The sequence below is a fragment of the Oryzias latipes genome, chromosome 2 (assembly GCF_053564925.1).
Source record: "Oryzias latipes strain Hd-rR chromosome 2, Olatipes_Hd-rR_3.1".
Classification (NCBI taxonomy): domain Eukaryota; kingdom Metazoa; phylum Chordata; class Actinopteri; order Beloniformes; family Adrianichthyidae; genus Oryzias; species Oryzias latipes.
The window spans coordinates 35,613,634-35,635,846 of NC_136238.1; the positions used below are offsets into that span (position 1 = coordinate 35,613,634).

Consider the following 22,213-nt stretch of genomic DNA (forward strand, 5'->3'; position numbering starts at 1 on the left):
TCGGAAACCGCTGTTATGATCTCCAGTCCGGTCGGGACTTTAATGGTAACAGATTTAGCGGGACACCGTTGCTTTAGAACAGGCCTTTTAGCCGTTTATTTCTTTGGTCAGATCAACTCTTACAGCACAACGTCTCCGAACTCCTTCTCATTCAAACTGAAAACATGCAGCCAAACAGCCCCTCCCCTTTTGCTCTCCCGCGCGTCTTCCCCTCTCGTGCGCCTGCGCCCCAAGGCGACGCCCCCTTCCGTCGCTGCGTCATCTCCCTGACAACCGCAGTCACACCAAAGAAACATAGCAACGGGTGGGGACAAGCTAAGCTGCTAACACTACCCCCACTCTGGATGACAGTTACTCTAACTGCACTCCAGCACTCACAGAAAGAATAAACAGGTTTCTCTAAACTTAAACCCATCATAAGAGGTCAGATAACATAACAACAAACACCATAAACAGCCTGACATGACTTTTTTTTTTTTTTTTTAGCTTTTTTTTTCTATATAGCTCGTAATAGCTCTTTCTTCAGGAAAGAATCCATTCTCCAAACATGTTTGGCGCTCTCCGCGCCCGCTGTGGTCTTCCAGCTGAGGCCAGCATAGTTTCACAGGGGGTCTGAGCGTCTTCTGAATCTGTTAAAGTTCCCTCCACGCACTCTTCTGTGTCAGACGATTCATTCCACAGGGTCAGCGGCCCGTAGTCCTCGCCCAAAGATTGGTGCTTTTGTTTCCTCTGTGTGCAGTTCTCCTGTGTCCGTGAGACCCAGCTGCCGTCAAGTGGAACTCTGGAGTGATATAGCTTGAGCTTGTCGTGGTGCACTATTTTTGCCTTCGACCTTGGTCCCTTTTTAATGCGGTACACCAGATCGTCCAGATGATCAACAACAAAGTAGGGACCTTCGTAAGATGGCAGGAACTTGCGCACCTTGTTCTTGACACGTTTAGTTCCTTTTAGAAGGTACCAAACTGCGTCACCGATCTTGTACTGCACTTGACAGATGTTCTTGTCATACTGCCGTTTGGCGCGCTCCACAGCCCTTCCCAAGACGCTTCGTGCTAGCTGGTGGGAGAGCTCCAGTCGTTGTCTGAGCCGCTGTACGTACTCTGGGGCAGTGTCCACTGTCAGATTCTCTGGAGGAAGTCCAACGACCAGGTCCATGGGTTCTGTAATCTCGCGGCCAAAGAGCATCATGTTTGGTGTCAGGCCCGTAGAGCTGTGCTTTGTGGCTCTGTAAGGCATGAGGGCATAGGGAATCATTATGTCCCAGTCCCAGTGACATCTTTCGGCTGTGGCAGCAAGGGTTTTCTGTAGTGTGGCATTAAATCGTTCCACTTGACCGTCAGATTGGGGCCTAAAGGGTGTGGTCCTGGTTTTGTTAATGCCCAACAGCTCACACATCCCCTGGAATACCGCAGACTCAAAATTGGCGCCCTGGTCGCTGTGTAATTCGTAAGGTGCTCCATATCTGCAGACCCACTCAGAAACAATCTTTTCTGCTACAGTTGTGGCTTGTTCATTCGGCACCGGGTATGCTTCCACCCACTTGCTGAAGTAGTCTTGCACAACCAGGATGTATCTGTTATGCCGATCGGTCTCATTTAGAGGCCCCATCACGTCAACAGCGATCCGTTCCATTGGGGCACCAACTCGCACGGAACCCATTGGAGCCTGAGGTGTCTTTTTAGGTCGAGCTCTACAAGCACAAGAAGCACATGTTTGGCAGAACAATGTGACATCATCACGCATGTTGTACCAGTAGTACCTGGTTTTGAGGCGGCCCAAAGTTCGCTCAGCTCCAAAATGACCACCGATGGGTCCTTCATGCAGGTGCGCCATCACAGTGTGGCGATATGTCTTGGGGAGTAATGTCTGTGCAAATAACATCTTTCCATCCTTACAGTAAAACTTTCTCATCAACACTCCATTCTTAAAAAACAATCTCTTCCATTGTGCCCAATATGCCTTTGTAGCTGGGCTTAAACTGGCTATTTCCGCCCAAGGGGGACGGTCATCTCCTTGCTGTCTAAAAGCAAATACTGGTGCCATGTCTGAGTCTGCTTTCTGGGCTGCTTGAAGCTCCTCGTGTGTCCAACCGCTGAATACAGGCACAGGGGCTGAGGTGGTGTTATCTACCCCCACTAGGGTGCGCTGTGGGTCTACTGCAGCATCGTTCCCATCATGCTGATCAATCATCGCCACCCCCACTGGGCGAACAACACTAATTGTGGTCTCAGCAACAATATCGTCAAATTCACACTGTACCTGCTTGTCTTGGGATGTGTTGCTGTCGGTGCTGGGGTCAGGGAGTTTGCAAGCACACAGCTCGCGACATGGCCTTCTGGAGAGTGCATCTGCATTCTGATGAACCTTCCCTGGCCGGTGAAGTACTTGAAAGTCGTACTCTGCCAGCTTCTCCAACCACCTGGCCAGCTGTCCCTCCGGTTCTTTTAAACGGGTCAGCCACCGTAGGCTACTGTGGTCTGTTCGCAGAACAAACGATCGACCAAGAAGGTACTGTCTGAAATGGGAGGTAAACTCGACCACCGCCAGAAGTTCTCTCCTGGTTGTGCAGTAATTTTGCTCTGTTGTTGTTAACCGCCGGCTTCCATAAGCCAGCACTCTCTCTTCACCTCCCTGCACTTGGGACAACACTGCACCAACTCCCCAGTCGCTGGCGTCAGTGTCAAGAAGCAGTTCCCCGCTGTCAAGAGGGTAGCCCAAAATCGGTGCAGAAGTAAGTCGCTCCTTCAGTTCTTCAAAAGCCTCTTGGCATTCAGTCGTCCAGTCGAAACGTGCATACTTTTTAGTCAGCTCATGAAGCGGCCTTGCAATGGTAGCAAAGTCGGCAACGAAACGTCTATAATAGGACGCCAACCCCACAAACTGTCGCACTTCAGAAATGTTCTTGGGGATGGGCCAGTCTTGGACCTTTTGGATCTTTTGTGGATCGGTGGAGATCCCTTGAGCTGACACGACGTGCCCCAGGTAAGCCACTTGCTCCTGAAAGAGACGGCACTTAGACGGCTTCAGTTTAAGATTGGCCTGTCTAAGTCTGGTAAACACCTGCTCCAACCGTTCCATCATCTGATTGCTGTTGCATCCAAGGACTATGATGTCGTCAAGATACACCAGACAAGCCTCCCACTGCAACCCAGCTAGTACACGGTCCATGAGCCGTTGGAAGGTGGCAGGGGCATTGCATAGTCCAAACGGCATCACATTCCATTCGAACAGTCCCTTCCTGGTGCAAAATGCTGCAGCCTTACGAGCTCTAGGTGTCATTTCCACCTGCCAGTAGCCTGAAGTCAGGTCCAGTGTGCTGAAGTACTTGGCGGTGGATAAGGTGTCAAGGGTGTCTTGTATGCGTGGCAGGGGATAGGCATCCTTGATGGTTCTGTCATTTAATGGCCTGTAATCCACACAGAGTCGTGGGCTCTGATCCTTTTTCTTCACCATGACTATAGGTGCTGCCCAGCTGCTGTTACTGTGCCGAGCTAACCCTGCTTCGAGGCTCTGTTGCACCTGCTGGTCGGCAGCCTCCTGCTTCTCTCTGTTCATGCGGCGGGGTTGTTGTTTTACTGCTGACCCGGGCGTTGTCAAGATGTCATGCTGTACGACATTAGTCCGGCCGAGGTCAGTGGAGCCTGCAGAGAAAACGTCACTGTAAGAGCGTAGCAGCCCTGCTAGTCTGTAGCGACTTTCTTCCGGCAGATTAGCACAACTTTCTTCATACAGGTCTGTGAGATGTTGAGGCACGGAGAAAGAGAACGAGTTACCAGGGTCATGGGAAGGTTGATCTTTGGGTCGTGAGAGCTCCACCTTCCCCACCACTTGGGCTGGCTGAAGAACACCAGCAACGACTCCTTTCTTCAAGGTGACAGGAGATGTGCTCGGGTTGAAGACTCTGATGGGGATGCACAAAGACTGCGAAGGCTGAACAACTGAGCGTGCCACCATCACATGATGTTTTGAGACAAACGCTTTTGCAGGACTCAGCATCAAGTCTTCAGAAGTAGCAAAACCGACCTGAGAGGTACCTGGCACGATGTATTCACACCCTGCCTCCAACACAGTGGTGCGTGCTACTCTCACTAGGTGAGTTGCAGGTTGTGGGTCGGGCTTGAACGGGGGCACCTTTTCACCAAACAGAGTGATCTCTTTACTGCCATAGTCTAAGCATGCTTGTGTCTGTAGTAAAAAAGGATGCCCCAAAATAACTTCAGTACTCTCAGTTGTGTCAGCGATGATAAAGTTAACTGAAATGACTCTGCAGCCGACATTGACAGGAAGGTCAACCTCACCCAGAACCGCTAGGCCCTCTGGTCCGATGCCCTGGAGTGTGTGCACCGTAGATGGTGAGATTGGGGGCTGGATGCCGTTAGGAATTAAATGAAAGAGATGAAGGGGTAACACATTTCTTCTGGCACCAGAGTCCAGCAGAGCACACATCCGTACACCATGTATCATTATCTGAACACACATTTCCTCTTCTGGGCTTTTGGCGTAGATGACCACAGTGTTGTTGCCATTTGTGGAGGGAAGCAGATTAGCTTTGCGGGGGCCTGGCATGGGCCAGCGAGGGGAGGGGCAGTGTTTCTGGAAATGCCCTACCCCCGAGCAGTTGTGACAGATCAGTTCATCCTCCCTGGTTTTCTTACGTCTACTTTCGGCTGCCTGCCTTCTCACAGACCGCCCTGCTTGCCCCGAAGGAGTGGGAACGACCTTTTGTGCCTTTCCGTCTTCCTGGTTGCTGGTATATTCACGCAGGGGGGCTGCTCTGGCCCCATGAATGGTTCCACCCCTTGCACCCACGCCTGATCTCATCAGTTGGGTGACAGCTCGAGCCGCACTTCTCGTGGTTTCAAAACGGTGAGCCTTCTGATATGCCTCAGCCAGCGTTTTGGGTTGATCTTCTAGCAACTTTTGAATAATGTCTGTATCTGTTAAGGCATTAGTGAATATCTCGACGCTTATGCGCTCCTGTTCACTCTCAGTGCAATCACCATAGACTATTGCCACCTTTTCATAAATGTCATCCCTGAGAGTGTGCAAAGCTTCACCTGGTCTTCTGACTCGCTGTCGTAGCTCAATGCCGATGGCTGCAGCATGTTCAGAACTTGGACCATAGGCAGCCTCAATTTCCTCCACAATTCGTTGGAAACTCCACGAAGCTGACCTTGGGTTCTTGTGAATAATAGCTCCAGCAGCACCGAGCAGGCAGAATCTAAGCTGAACAACTTTGGTTTTCTCAGTCCAATGGTTCGCTTCTGCACAACTTTCAAAATGATACAGAAAATCTCTCCACGATCGTGATCCATCAAAGCGATCTGGCTGCAGTATTGGAATTCTCTCGTTCTGCAGAAACTGCCCCACCCCTTCGCCCTGCAGAGCAGCATCATGTCCAACAGCAGGTGAGTGAAAGCTTTGGGGGGGTGACTGGAATTTCACATGGGCGTTCTGATGCAGTTCTGCCCCATCATCTGATGGCCCAGTTAGATATTTGGGTGACCAGTAAATGTTGTATGGGCCCAATTTATTTTCCTGGGTGGTGAAAGGTGGCAAACCAGGTGATGGGGGTCTGATGGAAACCGGGGAATTGTTTCCAGCATGACAGTCATTAGATGGAGAGATGTGGAGATTTGCAAGCCAACAGGCGGCGGTGGGGGTGGATGGATCAGCAAATGGTGACTTTACAGGGGTGGACATCCTGGGTTCGTAGTTGCACTTTTGAGGACGAAAACCCGCCATGCACTCACCAGCCGCGTGATGTTGTTCATTGGTGGGTGTTATAAAGGGGTTGGTGGAAATTGGGGGCGTCGGGTAGAGCTCCTCCACCACCACGTGTTGTTTAATCGGGGAGTAGGCCCGCTCACCCTCGGCTAACGTTAGTTCCATACACGTGACACAGCAATTAGTCTCTCCCTCATTCACGTATTTTAAATCATTTACATTCCTCTGAGGGCGGTACTCTTCCGCTATCTCCGATAGAAAAGGGTTCATGCTCACGTTTGTGGCTGCATTTCTTGTGCGTGGCCTAGCTCCGACCGCGGCAGCATTCGCTCCGCGCGCCGTCATTTTGAGCTCTCAGGCGTCTTGCACGTCACGTCGTTCAATCCTTCTTCTTTGGGTCAGCCCTGGTCAACAACGGTGTATCCCGGAACGAGCCCCCAGTGTTACCTTCAGCGTGAGGCTTCGGACCGTAGTCGGAAACCGCTGTTATGATCTCCAGTCCGGTCGGGACTTTAATGGTAACAGATTTAGCGGGACACCGTTGCTTTAGAACAGGCCTTTTAGCCGTTTATTTCTTTGGTCAGATCAACTCTTACAGCACAACGTCTCCGAACTCCTTCTCATTCAAACTGAAAACATGCAGCCAAACAGCCCCTCCCCTTTTGCTCTCCCGCGCGTCTTCCCCTCTCGTGCGCCTGCGCCCCAAGGCGACGCCCCCTTCCGTCGCTGCGTCATCTCCCTGACAACCGCAGTCACACCAAAGAAACATAGCAACGGGTGGGGACAAGCTAAGCTGCTAACAATGGTTCCTGCTCCGATCTTCAGCTCCAACTCCCACAAACACCGCCGTCCTCTTCACTGCAGCTCCGATCGATCATCTGCTAGTCTCACAATCACAGCAATCCACGTTGTCTTTCCGTTCAACACTTCTTCACTCATTTACGACACTTTGGAAAATGCTGAGAGTTCCCAGACGAACCACGTATCGTCCTTTCTGTCCAAAAACCTCACAAACGTCCCAACTAAACACAGCTGACCTCTCAACACAAGCTAACGCTGCTAGCGCCTCGTGCTGTTCTTCTTCTTTGTTTGGCTAACAGCGTCATGGTGCTTTAGCGCCACCAGCTGGTCTGGAGTGTTGTCTGTCGCTCACATAATGAAGTCGATGGCGGGGGAAAATTGCTTTTTTTTCAACTTTACTGGCAAATAAAACAGAAAGTGGCAGTTTTCATTAACACAATTATGCTGTGACTAATATTTTTCGATCAGAAAAGGAGCAACCTAAATGGAGAAGGGGGAACGGGACGTGACTTCCGGTTCCGGCTATTGATGTTAGTCGCCAGTTGGCCGTCTGCAGGCAAGGTCTTCTATTTAACCGAAAGAAAACGAAGAGTAATATATTTCCTGGACAACACAGGTCCTCACGAACTGATATATGAAATAATCTGTAAATTACGACATAAACTATTGGTAGGAAAAGTGACGTCAAATCCTTTCAGGGTTTTTGGAAAAAAACAGTTATAATATAAAAAAAAATAATATATATAAATATATTCAACAAATTTCCCACGAATGGGATCAAATGAAGTAATTCTGATTATCCATCCAATTTACTTTGTTTATTTTTAGTGTCATCAAATTTTGAACAATTTTAAAATTAAAATCCACATTTGGATCAGGCGTCTTCATCAGAGCACAACTCATGTTTCCAGGACTGTGACTCACCAATAGATCCTCATTTCCTTTACACAATCTGTTTCCATCATTTGGATTTTTCATAAAAACTGCAGTTAGAAAAGAATTGTTGCCTCAAAATGTCCAGTTTGAATAGTCTACAGTTTGTTGTGTTTGGTTGCTAGGTAACAGGCTCTTTAATGTCTATGATGTCATGGTGGCTTTCAGAGTTGAACTCCTGAATATGACGGTAAACATTTGGATTGAACAAAAATGGGATTGAAGCTCATGCTAAATCCTGATCTCAATGCTGAAAAAACCTCCTCCTAGATTCTGGTTGTTTGGAGAAGTCCTCCTCTTCCAAGAATTCCTGAAAAAAGCCCTCATTTCTCCTGACCATCTTCAAAGCCACTTTCTGCTTTAGTTTAGTCCAAACTTGCTTTATGCTGACAACATTTACAGCTTGAATCCATCTGAAGAATCCAAGGAAACAAACCAATCTAAGTCTGCATTCATGCCACTTCAGAACCAACAAAGCATGTTTCCAGGACGCTGACTTACCAATAGAACTTGGGATTTCCTTTGCAGAATCCTTCTCCGTGTGTTTTCCTTTGTTTTTCTCCCCAAAACCTAAAGCAGAGATTTTTGCTGAGCTGCAGAACAAACGTCTGACTGCTTTAACCGCCGTTGATGGTTTGTTGTGTTTCCCTCTATAGCTGCTATGGTCTTGGTATGGTTGCTAGGTAACGCTGTCTTTGATGATGATGACGTCAGAGTGGCCTCTAGAATGGACTTTTTTCTTGTGGAACCAGGAGCTGTAACCTTTAGGGCACTAGGACCCAGAAAGAGGTCCAGGCAGTGACGGTGTTCAGTGACGGACTGCGCAGCCGCACTTCCTCCAAACGCCACTATTCATCCAGCGCGTGGAGCGCCAGAGTCCAAACGGGCTTAAGGCGCTTTGATAAAGCGCTCTGGAATCCAACTATGGTGATGTGATGAAGGCTTCAGTTTCTGTCTCTGCTGCATCGACTGTAGAGCAGAAGTTCATCAAACCTGTCTTCTCTGTTACCTTAAAATCCCTCCAGTTTTCTTTTTAGAGCTCATGTTTGTACAAATATACACAGATGATGAAAGTTTTTTGAAAAGTGACTCAACTCTTTCCATAAAGTCCCAACAAAAACCTGAAATCACCACATTCTGACCTCAATCCAAAGTGAAAGAAAAGTCCAGTTCTTCTTTCTACAATCAGTACCTTTTTAATGTTTCTGTTAGGAGTGATTAGAAACAGAATAGTTAGAAACTCCTTTTTACATTTTATTAAACTAACTTTTACCTTTTATCACATTAATGGCTTAACCTCGATTCACTATGTATTATCATCTCAAAATTATATTACACTCCAGACAGAGCACAACCAAGACTATTGTCTCGCAAACATTCCTTTAACATCTTCCCTTTTCATCTTTGTGTGTTCTGGTGTATGCGTTCTGGCAAATGTCTGTGATAACCCCAGAGAGATCTGACACTTTAAGTGCTCTGACCTTCGAACATCTAGCCTGCAACAGTCTGTGGTTCTGAATATGCAAATACAAGGTATATATGCCAGGCCTTTTTCTGAACTCCTTTGTTCGGACTTTGAATGCACCATGTTCATCTGTCTGTAACCCTGCGTACAAATCTGTGGTCTTTGTGCGGAGTAAACCTAAAAAAGATAAGTAACTGTCTCTGAGTCGTTATTCATTATTTCTGTGTGCAAGAAACTGACGGGGTTACGAACTAAATTTTAATACAGTCCTTTCTAGAGAATCCAGTTTCTTCACACTATTTTAAACATGCTTCCTGGAATACTCCCCGGGAACAGGAGAACTGCTTCGTTTGTTCTCTTCATCCACAAACAGAGAAACAGATCTTCACAGCAGGAACCACTGTGGACTTCACTAACATGCTTTGGTCCAATCAGACCAGAGATGTTTTCTCTGTTTACTTAGCATTAGCCTAAAAGTAACGTGTGCAGAAACTGGATGTTTCCTTTATCGTCACCTTCTGACCACACAGAGAAAACCATAGAGATCAACCAACATGAAAGAGACAAACAAGACATGAAGCTTCAACAAGGACACTCTACCACAGCAGCTGGATTCCAGTGAGTCTGAAAGGACAACAAAGAAAGAAAAAAATCCTGGATGTCTGATAATTGACTATGTTTCCTGTCAGGAAGTTCCTCTCTCCCTCTGACTGCTAAATGCCAAGTTCTCTGGTAAAGAACATTATCTAAATCCAACCATGAAGGGACTTGAACCCTCAATCTTCTGATCCAGACTCAGACGCCTTGTCCATTAGGCCACATGGTCTGGAAGAAGCCCCAGTTCCAGCTGACAGAAGTCTGGTTCTGATCCATCAGATCTCACTAGCAACAGAACCAAACCTTCACGTGTTGCAGCAACAGTTTCCATGTTTGGGAGGATCTTCTGAAGAACAGCTCAGTTCCAGATCACATCATGATGTTTGATGTTTTCTTCATTCCAGGAAATCATCTGTGTCTCCTTTGATCTGTGCTGAGTCAGCACTTTGACTTCTTTTCAACTTTAGATCCATCATTTACAATCAAGGATTTATTGATAAATATTATGTATTGACAGAAAATAAAGAGTAAATGTATTTATCATCCAGCAGTGATTGTGGTGATTGTAAGTCTTTTATTTTGAAATTCCTCAAGGATGACCATCATGGTGGGATTTCTAGATCTGCATGAACTCATCCTGAATCCAAAAGACACTGGAGCATCAAAGAATCCAACCCATCTCTGCCAACATGAGGCTCTTACTTTGAAAAGTCTCAGACTTCCTGCAGGGAAACAGGCTTTCTGCTGCTGCACTGACAGATGTGCACGAGCTTGAAAGAGCTTCCTGACTGAGGAGCTGCAGACTTTCTCCTGCAGAGCAGCAGCTGACTTCAGCGTCGTCATGGGAACACAGTCTGCTGCTGCTTCTGGAAACGTCTTCAAGGCTGTGGTGGGACTTGTTGGTCTGGAGGACAGATTCTCAAAGCAAATGCTGCTTCAGCTTCAAGCTTCAGCTCTTTTCTTCTGGCAGAGCTTAGAAGAAATGGAAACCTCCTTTGTTCTGACTGTTTGCTCCAAATCCCAGATTCAGGAATTCCTCCAAGAAGTTCAGCTCAGAGATCATCAGCAGAGAAAAGCCTGAAGTTCTGATGGAAAATGACAACAGAACATGATCAATATTATTGATCCACATGGAATCCAGAAGAAACTCTGAGGTGAAGACATGAAGACACAAGCTTCAGAGACATGAGGAGAAGTCAGAGTGGATTCATTCTGGACTTTCTTCTCACATCTTCTCTTCAGAATATCTTTGTCTTTGATCCTTCAAATCTTCTGAAATCTGATCATCCATGGATTGTTTTTGTGGGATCAGATCCAGAGTTGCTGAAAGTTCTGCTGCCCTCTGCTGGTCAAAGTGTCCAAACAGCAGAGGTGTTTCTCTCATCATTCTATCCTTCAGTCACAAACACACTGGTTATATTTTATACTATTAAACCTGTTATAACATATATAAGGCTTTATAACGGCTGTCTTTACTGCACACAAATTGTGTTTTATGAACAAACTCGTGAAAAAAAGTAAACAGTTCAGTTCAACATTAGGTATTTCTCCTCAGCAGATGGTGAACATTAGTCCAATAGAAAACAGGAAAAACCGTTGTTCTGGAGTGTGATTCTGATTTTTAGATAAATGTGATATTTTTTCACAGATATTAAAAAGAAAAATGCTTCAGTCTCATCTAGTCTAAAAGTTTAAACATTTATTCTCCGTAACCCTTGTTCTATCCTAGGCACTTTAACATTGGGATTTGGGTCATCTAGACCCTCTAAACAGTGCTCTGAACCTTTTTTCTTTAATGATTTGTGATCTTCACTGGTTTCCATGGATTACATGAAATCTTTCCACCTTTATCCACCTTTGTCATGTTAGGGAGAACACGTCAATGTAAGGGTGGGGTCATCTAAGATAGCCCAAGGGTTAAAAGTCATTTTATGCTCACGTCTTTGAATAAATACGTGTTTCATAGTGAATGCAGTCCTTCATATTTAAAGTTCCATGCAGATTTGGAACCAAAAGTGTAGAACATCAATTAATTTACCCTTAAACTTACCCCCGGTAACGTCATATACTCTGCTTTTTGGAACAGAGTCCAGCATTGGATCCAGCAGAGAACCAACGAACAGCAGAAACCCAGACTGTGGGAAAGACTCCACACTTTTGACTGATGTTCACGTTCACTTTATTCTTCACAGTAAGATTGGAACAGAACACTGAGAACCAAAAAGAACAGAGGAACAGTTCTAATGTCTACTAGAAAACAGGAATCACAAGAACACCAGACACCAGTCTGGTTCTTTATCTGCATCTTCCTTCATACATTTTTAGGAAAACCTTTTCTGGACTGTGGATCGTTCCTTAGGTGGCGATCCGATTCAATTCATGAATCTAGCTCAACGGCTCACAGATCGAACCACGATTCTTGCTTTTTAATAGAATACGTTTGTACCGTTATTATAGCTATGTAATTTTACTGGATGTATGAAAGTTTAAATTATATGTATTAAATGAGCATCACTTCAAACCGAAGATCAAAATCGACAAAAGTGATACAAACACAAAGATTTATATAGAAAGAAAGAAATGGGGTTCGTTACTTTAAACAAGTTTCTATCAACATTCTGGTTACATTCAGCAGTATCATAACAAAAACATAAACATAATTGTTGTCACGTTGCACAGTGGTGCAGTGGTTAGTGCTCTTGCCTCAAAGCAAGAAGGCTCTCAGTTCAAGTCCTGGTTGAAGGATCTGAAAACAATAGAGTTTGCATGTTTGTCCCTGTGCATGTGTGAGTTTTCTCTGGGGACTCCAGCTTCCATCCAAAACATGCTTCATAGATCGATTGGTTGGTCTAAATTGTCCCTAGATGTGAATGTGAGAGTGCATGGGCCCTGTGACAGACTGGATGCAGGATGTCCCCTGCCTTCATGACCCCAAAAGGGAACAAACAGCTTAGAAGAGGATTCACATGAAAATATTCTCCACAGTTTTTCCATCCTAAAAGTTCTGCAACACTTTATATTTTAAATCATTGCATATTCAAGCCGCTTTTCTGAGCCGCAGAATTTGCTGATTCATGGTGATTCCATTAGTTAGTGGATTTAAAAGAAAATCTGTTTTCACTCAATGGTTACTAGCTCACATGCCTTGACAAATGAAAAACTGCAGTCCCTTCTTTTAGTCTAAAACAATAATGAAATTATGACAAAAAATCATAAAGATATTTACAAAACATTTTTTCATAATAATGTACACATTTTCACAACATAAACATTGTCTTAGCAGAAACTACAACAATGGTCAACTAAAAAAGTTTTGTCTAAAGTAATAAAAAGCAATGGCAGGACAAAATGTAGTTAATGCCTCCTTTGAACTGAATTACTACATCAATGCTCTGTGTCATTGAGGCCACCAGATTGGGGGGGCGCACATGTAATGAAAGCTCAGGGAGATTAAACAGCAGACTTCAAGTCGTCTTTATCATTAGGCCTGGTGTTTCATCTTCCTCTTGTTAACAGATCATAGATTTTATTCATTGGATTCAGCTCAGGGAACTTTACTGGTTGATCAAACAGTAACATCATAGTCACTGAAAAAGATTTAGGCAATTTTGGCAATGTGGGAATGTGCAAAATACAATCAGTCCACCAGTCTGACTGAGATAATTTACCCCTCCAATACCAAAGCAGTCGCTGGCAGGAAGCACACAACACACTTTGTAACCCTTGTGCTATCCTATGACCCCACCCTTACTTTGATTGACGTGTTCTCCCTACCGTGACAAAGGTGGATAAAAAGATTTCTGCTCTAAGTTTTTCTGTTTTCGAAGTTGAGATTCATTCATTTTCCATAACATTTTTCCCTTTCGGGGTCACGGGGCTGCCGGAGCCTATCCCGGCCACTTGTGGGCGAAGGCAGGGGAAGCCCTGGACACGTCGCCAGTCTGTCACAGGGTAGAATGTCCACAAACACACACCCATTCACTCTCACACTCACACCTATGTTCCATTTAGAGTTGTCAATTAACCTATGAAGCATGTTTTTGGACAGTGGGAGGAAGCCGGAGACCCCGGAGAAAACCCACGCATGCACGGGGAGAACATGCAAACTCCACACAGAAAGGTCCCCCATTGATGTAGTTTTTCATGTCCCCCAACCGGGACTTGAACCGGAGGCCTTCTTGCTGTGAGGCAAGAGCGCTAACCACGCCACCGTGCAAATTGAGATTTTTCTCTAAAACCTTTATAAAAAAAAAATATTTTTGTTTTAAAAGAAAAGCTTCTCACCTGTGTGTGTTCTAAAGTATTATACTAAATTACATTTATAACTGAGCCATTTATCAGCCATAAAAACTATCTCTCACCTGTATGAGTTTTCATGTGTGTTTTTAGAATAGATATTTGAATAAAACTGGCATCACATTTATTGCAAGGGAAAGGCTTTTCTCCTGTGTGAATTCTCGTGTTTTTTGAGACTAGATCTGTGACTAAAACTTGTATCACATTCTTTACAGGTAAAAGGCTTTTCGCCTGTGTGAGTTCTCATGTGTATTTTGAGTTTTGATTTTTCACTAAAACCTTTATCACATACTTTACAAGTAAAAGGCTTTTCGCCAGTGTGTGTTCTCATGTGTATTTTGAGTTTTGATTTTTCACTAAAACCTTTATCACATTCTTTACAAGAAAAAGGCTTTTCTCCTGTGTGAGTTCTCATGTGTGTTTTGAGATTAGATATTTGACTAAAACTTGAATCACATTCTTTACAAATGAAAGGCTTTTCTCCTGTGTGAGTTCTCATGTGTGTTTTGAGACTAGATATTTGACTAAAACTTGAATCACATTCTTTACAAGAATAAGGCTTTTCTCCTGTGTGGGTTCTCACGTGTGTTCTGAGATTAGATATACGACTAAAACTTGTATCACATTCTTTACAAGTAAAAGGCTTTTCTCCTGTGTGAGTTCTCATGTGTGTTTTGAGACTAGATATTTGACTAAAACTTGAATCACATTCTTTACAAGAAAAAGGCTTTTCTCCTGTGTGAGTTCTCATGTGTGTTTTGAGATTAGATATTTGACTAAAACTTGAATCACATTCTTTACAAGAAAAAGGCTTTTCTCCTGTGTGAGTTCTCATGTGTGTTTTGAGACTAGATATTTGACTAAAACTTGAATCACATTCTTTACAAGAAAAAGGCTTTTCTCCTGTGTGAGTTCTCATGTGTGTTTTGAGACTAGATATTTGACTAAAACTTGAATCACATTCTTTACAAGTAAAAGGCTTTTCTCCTGTGTGAGTTCTCATGTGAAATTTCAGCTGAGGCCACCCACTAAACTTTTTACCAAATTTTTTAGATGCACAATATCTTTCATCAGACCCAGTTTGGACATGACTTCTGTCTCTTCTCTTCCTCTGATCTCTGTTCTGTGGGTCTGTCTCTTCATCTGTAGTTGATGTTGATTCTGTCTCTTCATCTATAGTTGATGTTGATTCTGTCTCTTCATCTGTAGTTGATGTTGATTCTGTCTCTTCATCTGTAGTTGATGTTGATTCTTCATGTTGGTTTCCTTCTTCATCCTGACTATCAGTTACATCTAAGCTCTGCTGATTGTTTAGATCTGCTTCACTGTTCTCATCTTCCTCATAAGTAGGAATCTCCATCAAGGTATCAGTCTCCTGCTTCAGATCAAGCTGCTCTTCATCTTGACTGATGCAGAGTTCCCCTGGTTCCTCTTTAATCTGTGGTGGTTCTGGTTCCTCTTTAATCTGTTGAAATTGTTGCTCCCCTTGTTCCTCTTCAGTTTGTGGAGGTTCTGGTTCCTCATATTCCACTCTGAAGTTCCTCTGCTGATTGTTTAGATCTGCTTCACTGTTCTCATCTTCCTCATAAGTAGGAATCTCCATCAAGGTATCAGTCTCCTGCTTCAGATCAATCTGATCTTCATCCTGACTGATGAAGACTTCCCCTGGTTCCTCTTTAGTCTGTGGATGTTCCGGTTCTTCCTGTTCCACTTTAAAGTTCCTCTGCTGGTTGCATTGATCTTCCTCCTCAGTCATCCAATGCTGGGGGAGTGCTGCAGGAATACAAACACAAGAAAAAGCCCTTTTTATACTTTTAAATGAGTTTGTGTATTGGCAAACACCAATAAAAGTCGAAAACAGCTCAATCATATATTTCACACTAGTTCAGGGGTGGGCAAACTACGGCCCACCCCTGAACCCGGCCCGGCCCACGGGCTTAATCCGGCTTGCCCCCATGTTTGGTCAGGCCCACTGAACAATATCAGAGGCCCGTGTTTTTTTTTATCTGCCCACATGATCAAGAAGTGACATTTTATTTCCCCCTTCTGCAGTCTGTGCTCCAACCTGAAACCCTCTAAAATTCCTGTCAAACATAACAGAAGACAGTCTTCTCTTTCTACGTCGCAGTTCATCTTTACCGGTTCAGCTCATTTGTTTAGAGCGATTATGCTGCGTTTTTTAAACAGCACCCTGTTCTGTGTCCTGATTGGCTGGAGACCCTGTCAATCAATCTCCTCAGTCCGTGCCGTGTCTCCTGTACAGAAACGCGGAGCTCTTCAGATCTACAGAAATCTTTGATCCATCAGATCTTTGTTTTTATTCTAAGATCCTGGACCTAATTTCCATGAAAGTTCGAGATTTCAAACAAGAGAAAAGGATGAAAATTGTCATGTCTGTCTGAGAAAAGTATATTTAGTCAGTGAGGAGTTTTACTGCCATAAACTTCTGTAGTCAGACTCCTTGGATTTCAGCGATCACGGTTATGTTTACAACGAAACTCCTGCAATAAAACAAGGGAACTCTGTACTGGTGAAAAGGTAACAGATATATGATTAGTATGTAGAAATGTAAAAAACATGTAGAAATTTTCTTTTTCGTAATTACTCGAATAGGAACACATGCGCAGGACACAGTGCAGCTGCGCAAATCGTGAGAAGTGACGCAGCCCTCAAAGTCTCAGCGGGATTATGACGGGAGAGGATTGACCATCAGAAAACAAGTGGAGGGAGACCAAAGATCCAAACAGTCATCATCATAACAAAACCACTCAAAGCATTGAGAATTAGAGACCAAAAACAAGACAGAAACATCCAGAACAACAGGAACACCGAGGTCCAGGACTCAGCTACCCAGAACAAGAAAACAAGATGGCCGTGGGGAAAAATGCACATAGCAAAATTCAGGCGGCCCAACAGAGACAAATTCTTAATTATACAACCAAAGATTGAATTAAGGATGTGCTGCACAAACACGAGGGATGACATAGTGGCATGCATCAAAAAACCAGAGATCCATGGCAGAAATAATACTAGATGGTCATAGGACCATATGTCTTACTTAAACAAAGCGGAATTCTAGATTCGAAAACGAGTCGCGACCAGAAAAATGCAAAAGACCGGTGATGATGGAAGAAAATAGAACACTGAGAAAACACCAAGAAGATGCAAAACAAAGGGGAGCCCATAGGATTACACCAAGTCCAGCACAGGACTTCTGAGAAATGTAGTCGAAAACATGACTGATACGACAGGCGAAAGCTAAACTGATACATAACACTTTGAGTGCCACCTAAAGCCAAAAAAACCACTGGGAGGGATGGTGAGGCCAAACAGTGAGAACATCAGCAATATCAGCAGTATCGTTAAGATCTGACCTCAACGGTTCTGCTATCGGTACTGGAGAAGTCGCCTTTTTTGGGTCCCACAAGATATAAACGTTATATGCCATAATTAACACTACAAGTCAGTCAATTTTCCTTTAATTAATGATTATATTAGTTTCGCTATTCTCTCTGAAGAGGAGAGGTCTGTCTGACTATTTGTGTGCACGGGGGGCGGGGCTGTTGTTTAGTCAGTACGCGGCGCGCGCACAGGAACGCTACCAAAGTTTTAGGATGGCGAAAAGAGCTAAACGGTCCAAAATGCTGCGGCTCTCTGTGTTTTTGTAAAATAACCACCATGTTCTCAGAGGGTCGTCGTGCCTTTAACACCGTCAGGTAGTACCGAGCAGGCAGAAGGAAGAGAGCATCATAAGCACACTGAGTGGGCGTGTCTGCAGCTGTGAAAGCTGACAGAGTTGGTGGCGATCTCACAGGGGACACGTGAGCGCCCAAAAAAATAAAAAAAATCCTTTCATCCCCTTAGACTAAGATCACCCATTTCCGCTTAAAACGAATTAAATTTGCGTCAGGGCGCCCCCACTGTCACCTTGCTGCTACAATGACCGTATGATGCGGGAGAGAGGCGGGGGCGGGGCTTAGACTCATCCACTTATGATTCCAGACCCGCAACAAACTAACAGCTGCTTCCTATTAAAACATAGTTGTCACCCATAAAATTAATATAATGATTTGGGTTAAATGGATTTAAAGAAAATAAATAGAAAGGAGTCTACATCAAAGTGAATTTGTTTCCATCATCCCACTCATCTTTGCTCTGGTGCTTGACAGACAGAAAAGTCTATTGAAGGTTGTGAAAAATGGACAAAAGATCAAAGGAAAGATCACTCTCATAAAGAATACAAATAATAAAATAAATATCCTGACAGCATTTTGAATCAATACAAGTATTGTCAAATGAACTATCATTATTTATCGGCAAAAACCTTTTTTCTGACATATCTAGTGTTGTGGCTCCCTGTGCTTTCATCTCAGTGGGAAACTGATCCAAATGGCTCTTAGAGAGGTTCAGGTTGCCGATCCTGGTCTAGCACATCAACGTGCATTCCATGTTTTTATTGGAACATTCTCATGTATAAAGTCAAATGTTTTGTTAAAAAACAATGCTGTTACATAATGACAAAATAAAACACTTTGTGTTCTTAATTTGCCATTTTTTATTTATTTGTTTATTTATCGTCCTCAAAAAGTATCAATAAGACTACCGTTAAAATGCCGGATCGATAAGCAGTATCAATAAGAGTAGTAGTAACCTTAACAATACCCATCCCTAGTCACGAGTAAATCCTGGTGGTTTGTGATTATGCTACACGGTTCCTAGGAGCTTTTCCCCGGCACACCATTACAGCTCCTGCAGTCATGAGAGCGTTTATTCAGTTTTTCTCCAGGGTAGGAATACCTGATGAAATTCTGACAGACCTGGGAACCAACTTCACCTCCTGGTTGATGAAACTTTTCCAACAGCAGCTTGGCATCTCTGCCATCAAGGTGACTGCATGTGAGAACTGTTGGCGCCTCGCTGTTCATTCATTTTGGGCATCAGCAGCCTGATTCCTCGTGATCCTTCAGGTTTTTGTACTTGGCTGACCAGGCCATCTCCATGATTAATTCTAGCGGACGCAGTGCATGGTTGGGGGAGGCCAGGGCTCGACATAGCCATTTGTCTGCTGGCCCGGTCCAGCTCGCTCGAGCAGTACGGACCACAAGACTTTATTTTTCACTTGTCCGCTCGGGCCACTAAAATATCTAACAGTTAATATATATTTTTCACCTTTTTTTAATTAAGTATATTTTGCGAAAACGTGTAAATATACCTCGTCTTCATCGCTTTGAAAGTTTGACGTCCGCCGTGATTGTTTTGGTCACGTGCCACGCCGCAACAGCGAACAGTAGCCGGGGTTACCTGGGCCACACTTTTGGTTGAAATGAATCATTAGGGCATGCGCAGCAGTGTTAAAAAAAACCCGGAAGAGGAAATGGGTCCCGTTGTAAACAAACAGCTGCCACATACATGCAGCAGTTCGGTAATATACGAGACTATCTTCCAAACGTGCTTTTATTAATGCAATGAATATTATGAAGCGCCTGTTTGCTCATCGTTTTATTTTTAATCCGTGTGGTCAGTGCTTTTTGGGGGAAGAACGGAGCTGGAAGAAGGGTTAGGAGAAGGCTAACACGCGCTAACAACATTAGCCTTTTGATTGACACAAAATCCAGGACCATGCGGGAAAAGCTGTAATCTGCCTCTTGTCTGCACGTAAATGTCTGGGAATAACATCAGTCTTTATTTTGTCGGGACACAACTGGAAACACAAATCCTTGTGTTTGTTTCAACGGTTTCTTAGCACCAAGAGGCATTTCTGCTCTGAGCACACACCGCCCCAAAGCCAATGTGTGTGCTGGCGGTCCGTGCTCTTCTCAGACGCGGTTCTCCTAAAGCCGGCAGCCGCTAACCCAGAGCGGCATGACGGATCCATGTCTCCCACATATTACATACAACAAAACGCACACGTAAGAAAGCACCCTCCCCTCAAACACATATTAATAAGTCCGGCTGCTCTGCTCAGACTCTGAGACATGGTTCACTCGGTCCACCGGCACCCGAACCGGAACGGAGAGCTCGGGTGCTGGGTCACGGGGCACGAAGAGCTCCTCCCTCGCCAGCGGGGCGAGAGCAGAGCGGCGCTTTTCACGGGGCCTCCGCAGAGCAGCTGGCCGGTCCCGTATGAGCTCCAAAGCTTTCTCTCAGTGAAACATCTATGTGTGACGTAAACCAGAGCAGCAGTGACACACGGTCGGAATGACCTTTTACATGCACAACAATCAGTATAACCCACTTATCTCCATCGGAAAGAATTTTAGATCTGAACGAGTCTGATCGGGGCAGAGTATTCCGAACGGTGTGTTTACATGACGTGTTTTCCTTCCGATCAGGCGTTCTTTCCAATTACTTTTGCCCATGTAAACGGGGCTAGTGTTCAGAGACTGAAGCATGTGAGATGTGGAAGACATGGCAGGAATAGATAGGAATGTGTTAGATGGAGTAATGGGTGGAATTAGTACTATGGACAGCAAGATATTTAATGAATGCATTGAAGATGAAACTGTATGCACTAAGCTTTAAGCTGAATGTCAAAGAATCAAAGGCAAAGACTCCAAATACCTGAATCTCAGACTCAAATGCAGTAGAATGTCAAAGTACTTCATTTTGTTTTTCTTTACAACACTGTAAGCAGTATTTCTAGTTAGCTGAAGGATCTCAGTAATTTAATTTTATTTAATTTTTCAATTATTTAATTTAATTAAGTAACTAAAGTGACTAAATAGTAAATGTAACTTTGCAACAGTAACAAAAAGCAGAACCTCAAGGCAGTCAGAGCAAAAAAGTAAATAAAACTTCTTAACTATTGATTAGGAACAAATGTGAAATAGCAGTGATTAGAAGCAGCATGAAAACTTCTTAACTAGTGTTATACTTCACTGCAGTGCTCTCTTCAAAACATCTGAAACAGACTAGAGCAGATTTAAATTTGATATGGTCTATTTTCAGTCATTGAAAAGTGTAGAAATAAGTGCTAGATGTCACCAGAATGCACCAAATTGCACCATATTAAAATTTTAGTTTAATGTTTAGTCCGACCGGCGGCGTCCATCACTTGGCGGTGGCGTTTCGCGCTGTGCGGGCCAGTAACTTTCAGGAAGGGCCAGTGCAAATTTCTGGGCTATGTCAACCCCTGCTGCGGTCTTGAAGAATGTTGCCCCGGGGCTCGTTCAATACTGGGGCACGGCACAGTACCCATCCCTACTCGTGACCACTGCTGCTCTTTGCTAAAGGTCCAACAATGTCCATGGCTATTGTCCTGAATGGTGTGGAAATGATAGGAAGTGGGTGCAGTAATGCTCTGTCTGACTTATGTATAATGACAGTTTTCTGGCAGGTAGGACATGTTGCACAGTACGTCTGAATATCAGTGTAATAATAATAATACATTTTATTTAAAAGCGCCTTTCAAAACACCCAAGGTCACCGTACAAAGTTAGAGGTAAAACACAATAAAATCACAACGTGTTAAAAACAATAAATAAGTTGGATTCATTAGTAAAATCAGCTGACAGAGAGTGAGAAATTGTGTTCCAGAAATGCAAGCTGTTAGAGTTAAATAATTATCATTTGCTTGAACACTATATCTCCATAATATGATTGTCTCATTTCTATCTTTCAGTAAGAAAACAATGACCTGAAAAGTTGTGATTATACGAGAATATGATGTTCTTGTTGTTTCTGATTAAATGACCCACATTCATGTCTGCAACCTTCAGTTTTCAATAAAAGAAGGCTCCATGCACTAAGATGGCAGAACTCCTCTGTGACAGTTCACGCTGTCACAGACCGATTCTCCTTCTGCAGAATTCTAGCAAAAGTTCTCATCTCCCGTGTGGTTCTTCTCTTTATTAAGGAAAAAGTCAGAACCCTGACACATAACATCTCAGCATTGATGCTGTAGCATCAAACGCTGCTCCTCCAAAATACCTAGCTTACTGGCTTATTTCATGTGCCATGTATTTACAGGAACTTTTTATTTTAATGTTATCTATTTTGAGATTGTTTCTGTGTGTTCATTATAATTAGAATGTTTTTTTTCCCTTAAAACTCCAGAAGAATTGCATCTTTCCAAATGTTAATATATTAATGAATTAACATTTTTACCAAAACATATAATAAATCATAGCAAAAAACTATTTCCCTGATATCTCATAAGTATTACATGCTTCCTGGCTCACCTTCCCTAAAGTGGCTTCTTTTGGGCCAACTTTAACCTCAGAGAGAAAATTTTAACGAGACAAGAACAGCTACACTGGAACAGTAATACAAAAATGAATACTGTAAAACTCAACCTCGAATTGAGCTTTGACACTTTAAAAAAGCATTAAAAAAAATTCCCAGTATTAACATTTTATTATTTAACTTGTTTAGTATTTATTCATCAAATTATCT

The 22,213-nt window shown here is 43.7% G+C and overlaps 3 protein-coding genes across 3 annotated transcripts in view; 1 reads left to right on the plus strand and 2 right to left on the minus strand.

Annotated features, from left to right (window-relative positions):
* The window catches only part of LOC144987176 (uncharacterized), a 427,194-nt gene that overhangs the window by 239,153 nt on the left and 165,828 nt on the right, over positions 1-22,213 (plus strand). The window lies entirely within an intron of this gene.
* LOC144986858 (uncharacterized) overlaps positions 1-22,213 on the minus strand; it is a 164,985-nt gene that overhangs the window by 91,778 nt on the left and 50,994 nt on the right. The window lies entirely within an intron of this gene.
* On the minus strand, positions 73-6,525 carry LOC144986283 (uncharacterized). The gene is made up of 2 exons (XM_078933943.1): positions 3,774-6,525; positions 73-3,641 (listed from the first exon to the last, which is right to left on the minus strand). Exons 1-2 carry the CDS (start codon positions 6,070-6,072, stop codon positions 523-525), a joined length of 5,418 nt encoding a protein of 1,805 aa, XP_078790069.1. The 5' UTR covers positions 6,073-6,525; the 3' UTR covers positions 73-522.

Bases quoted from the DNA above. Each gene is read 5' to 3' on its own strand.
- LOC144986283 (XM_078933943.1), bottom strand. From the start codon at position 6,072: ATGACGGCGCGCGGAGCGAATGCTGCCGCGGTCGGAGCTAGGCCACGC. The intron at 3,642-3,773 runs GTAACTCGTTCT...TTTTCTCTGCAG, and splicing joins TCAACCTTCCCATGACCCTG to GCTCCACTGACCTCGGCCGG.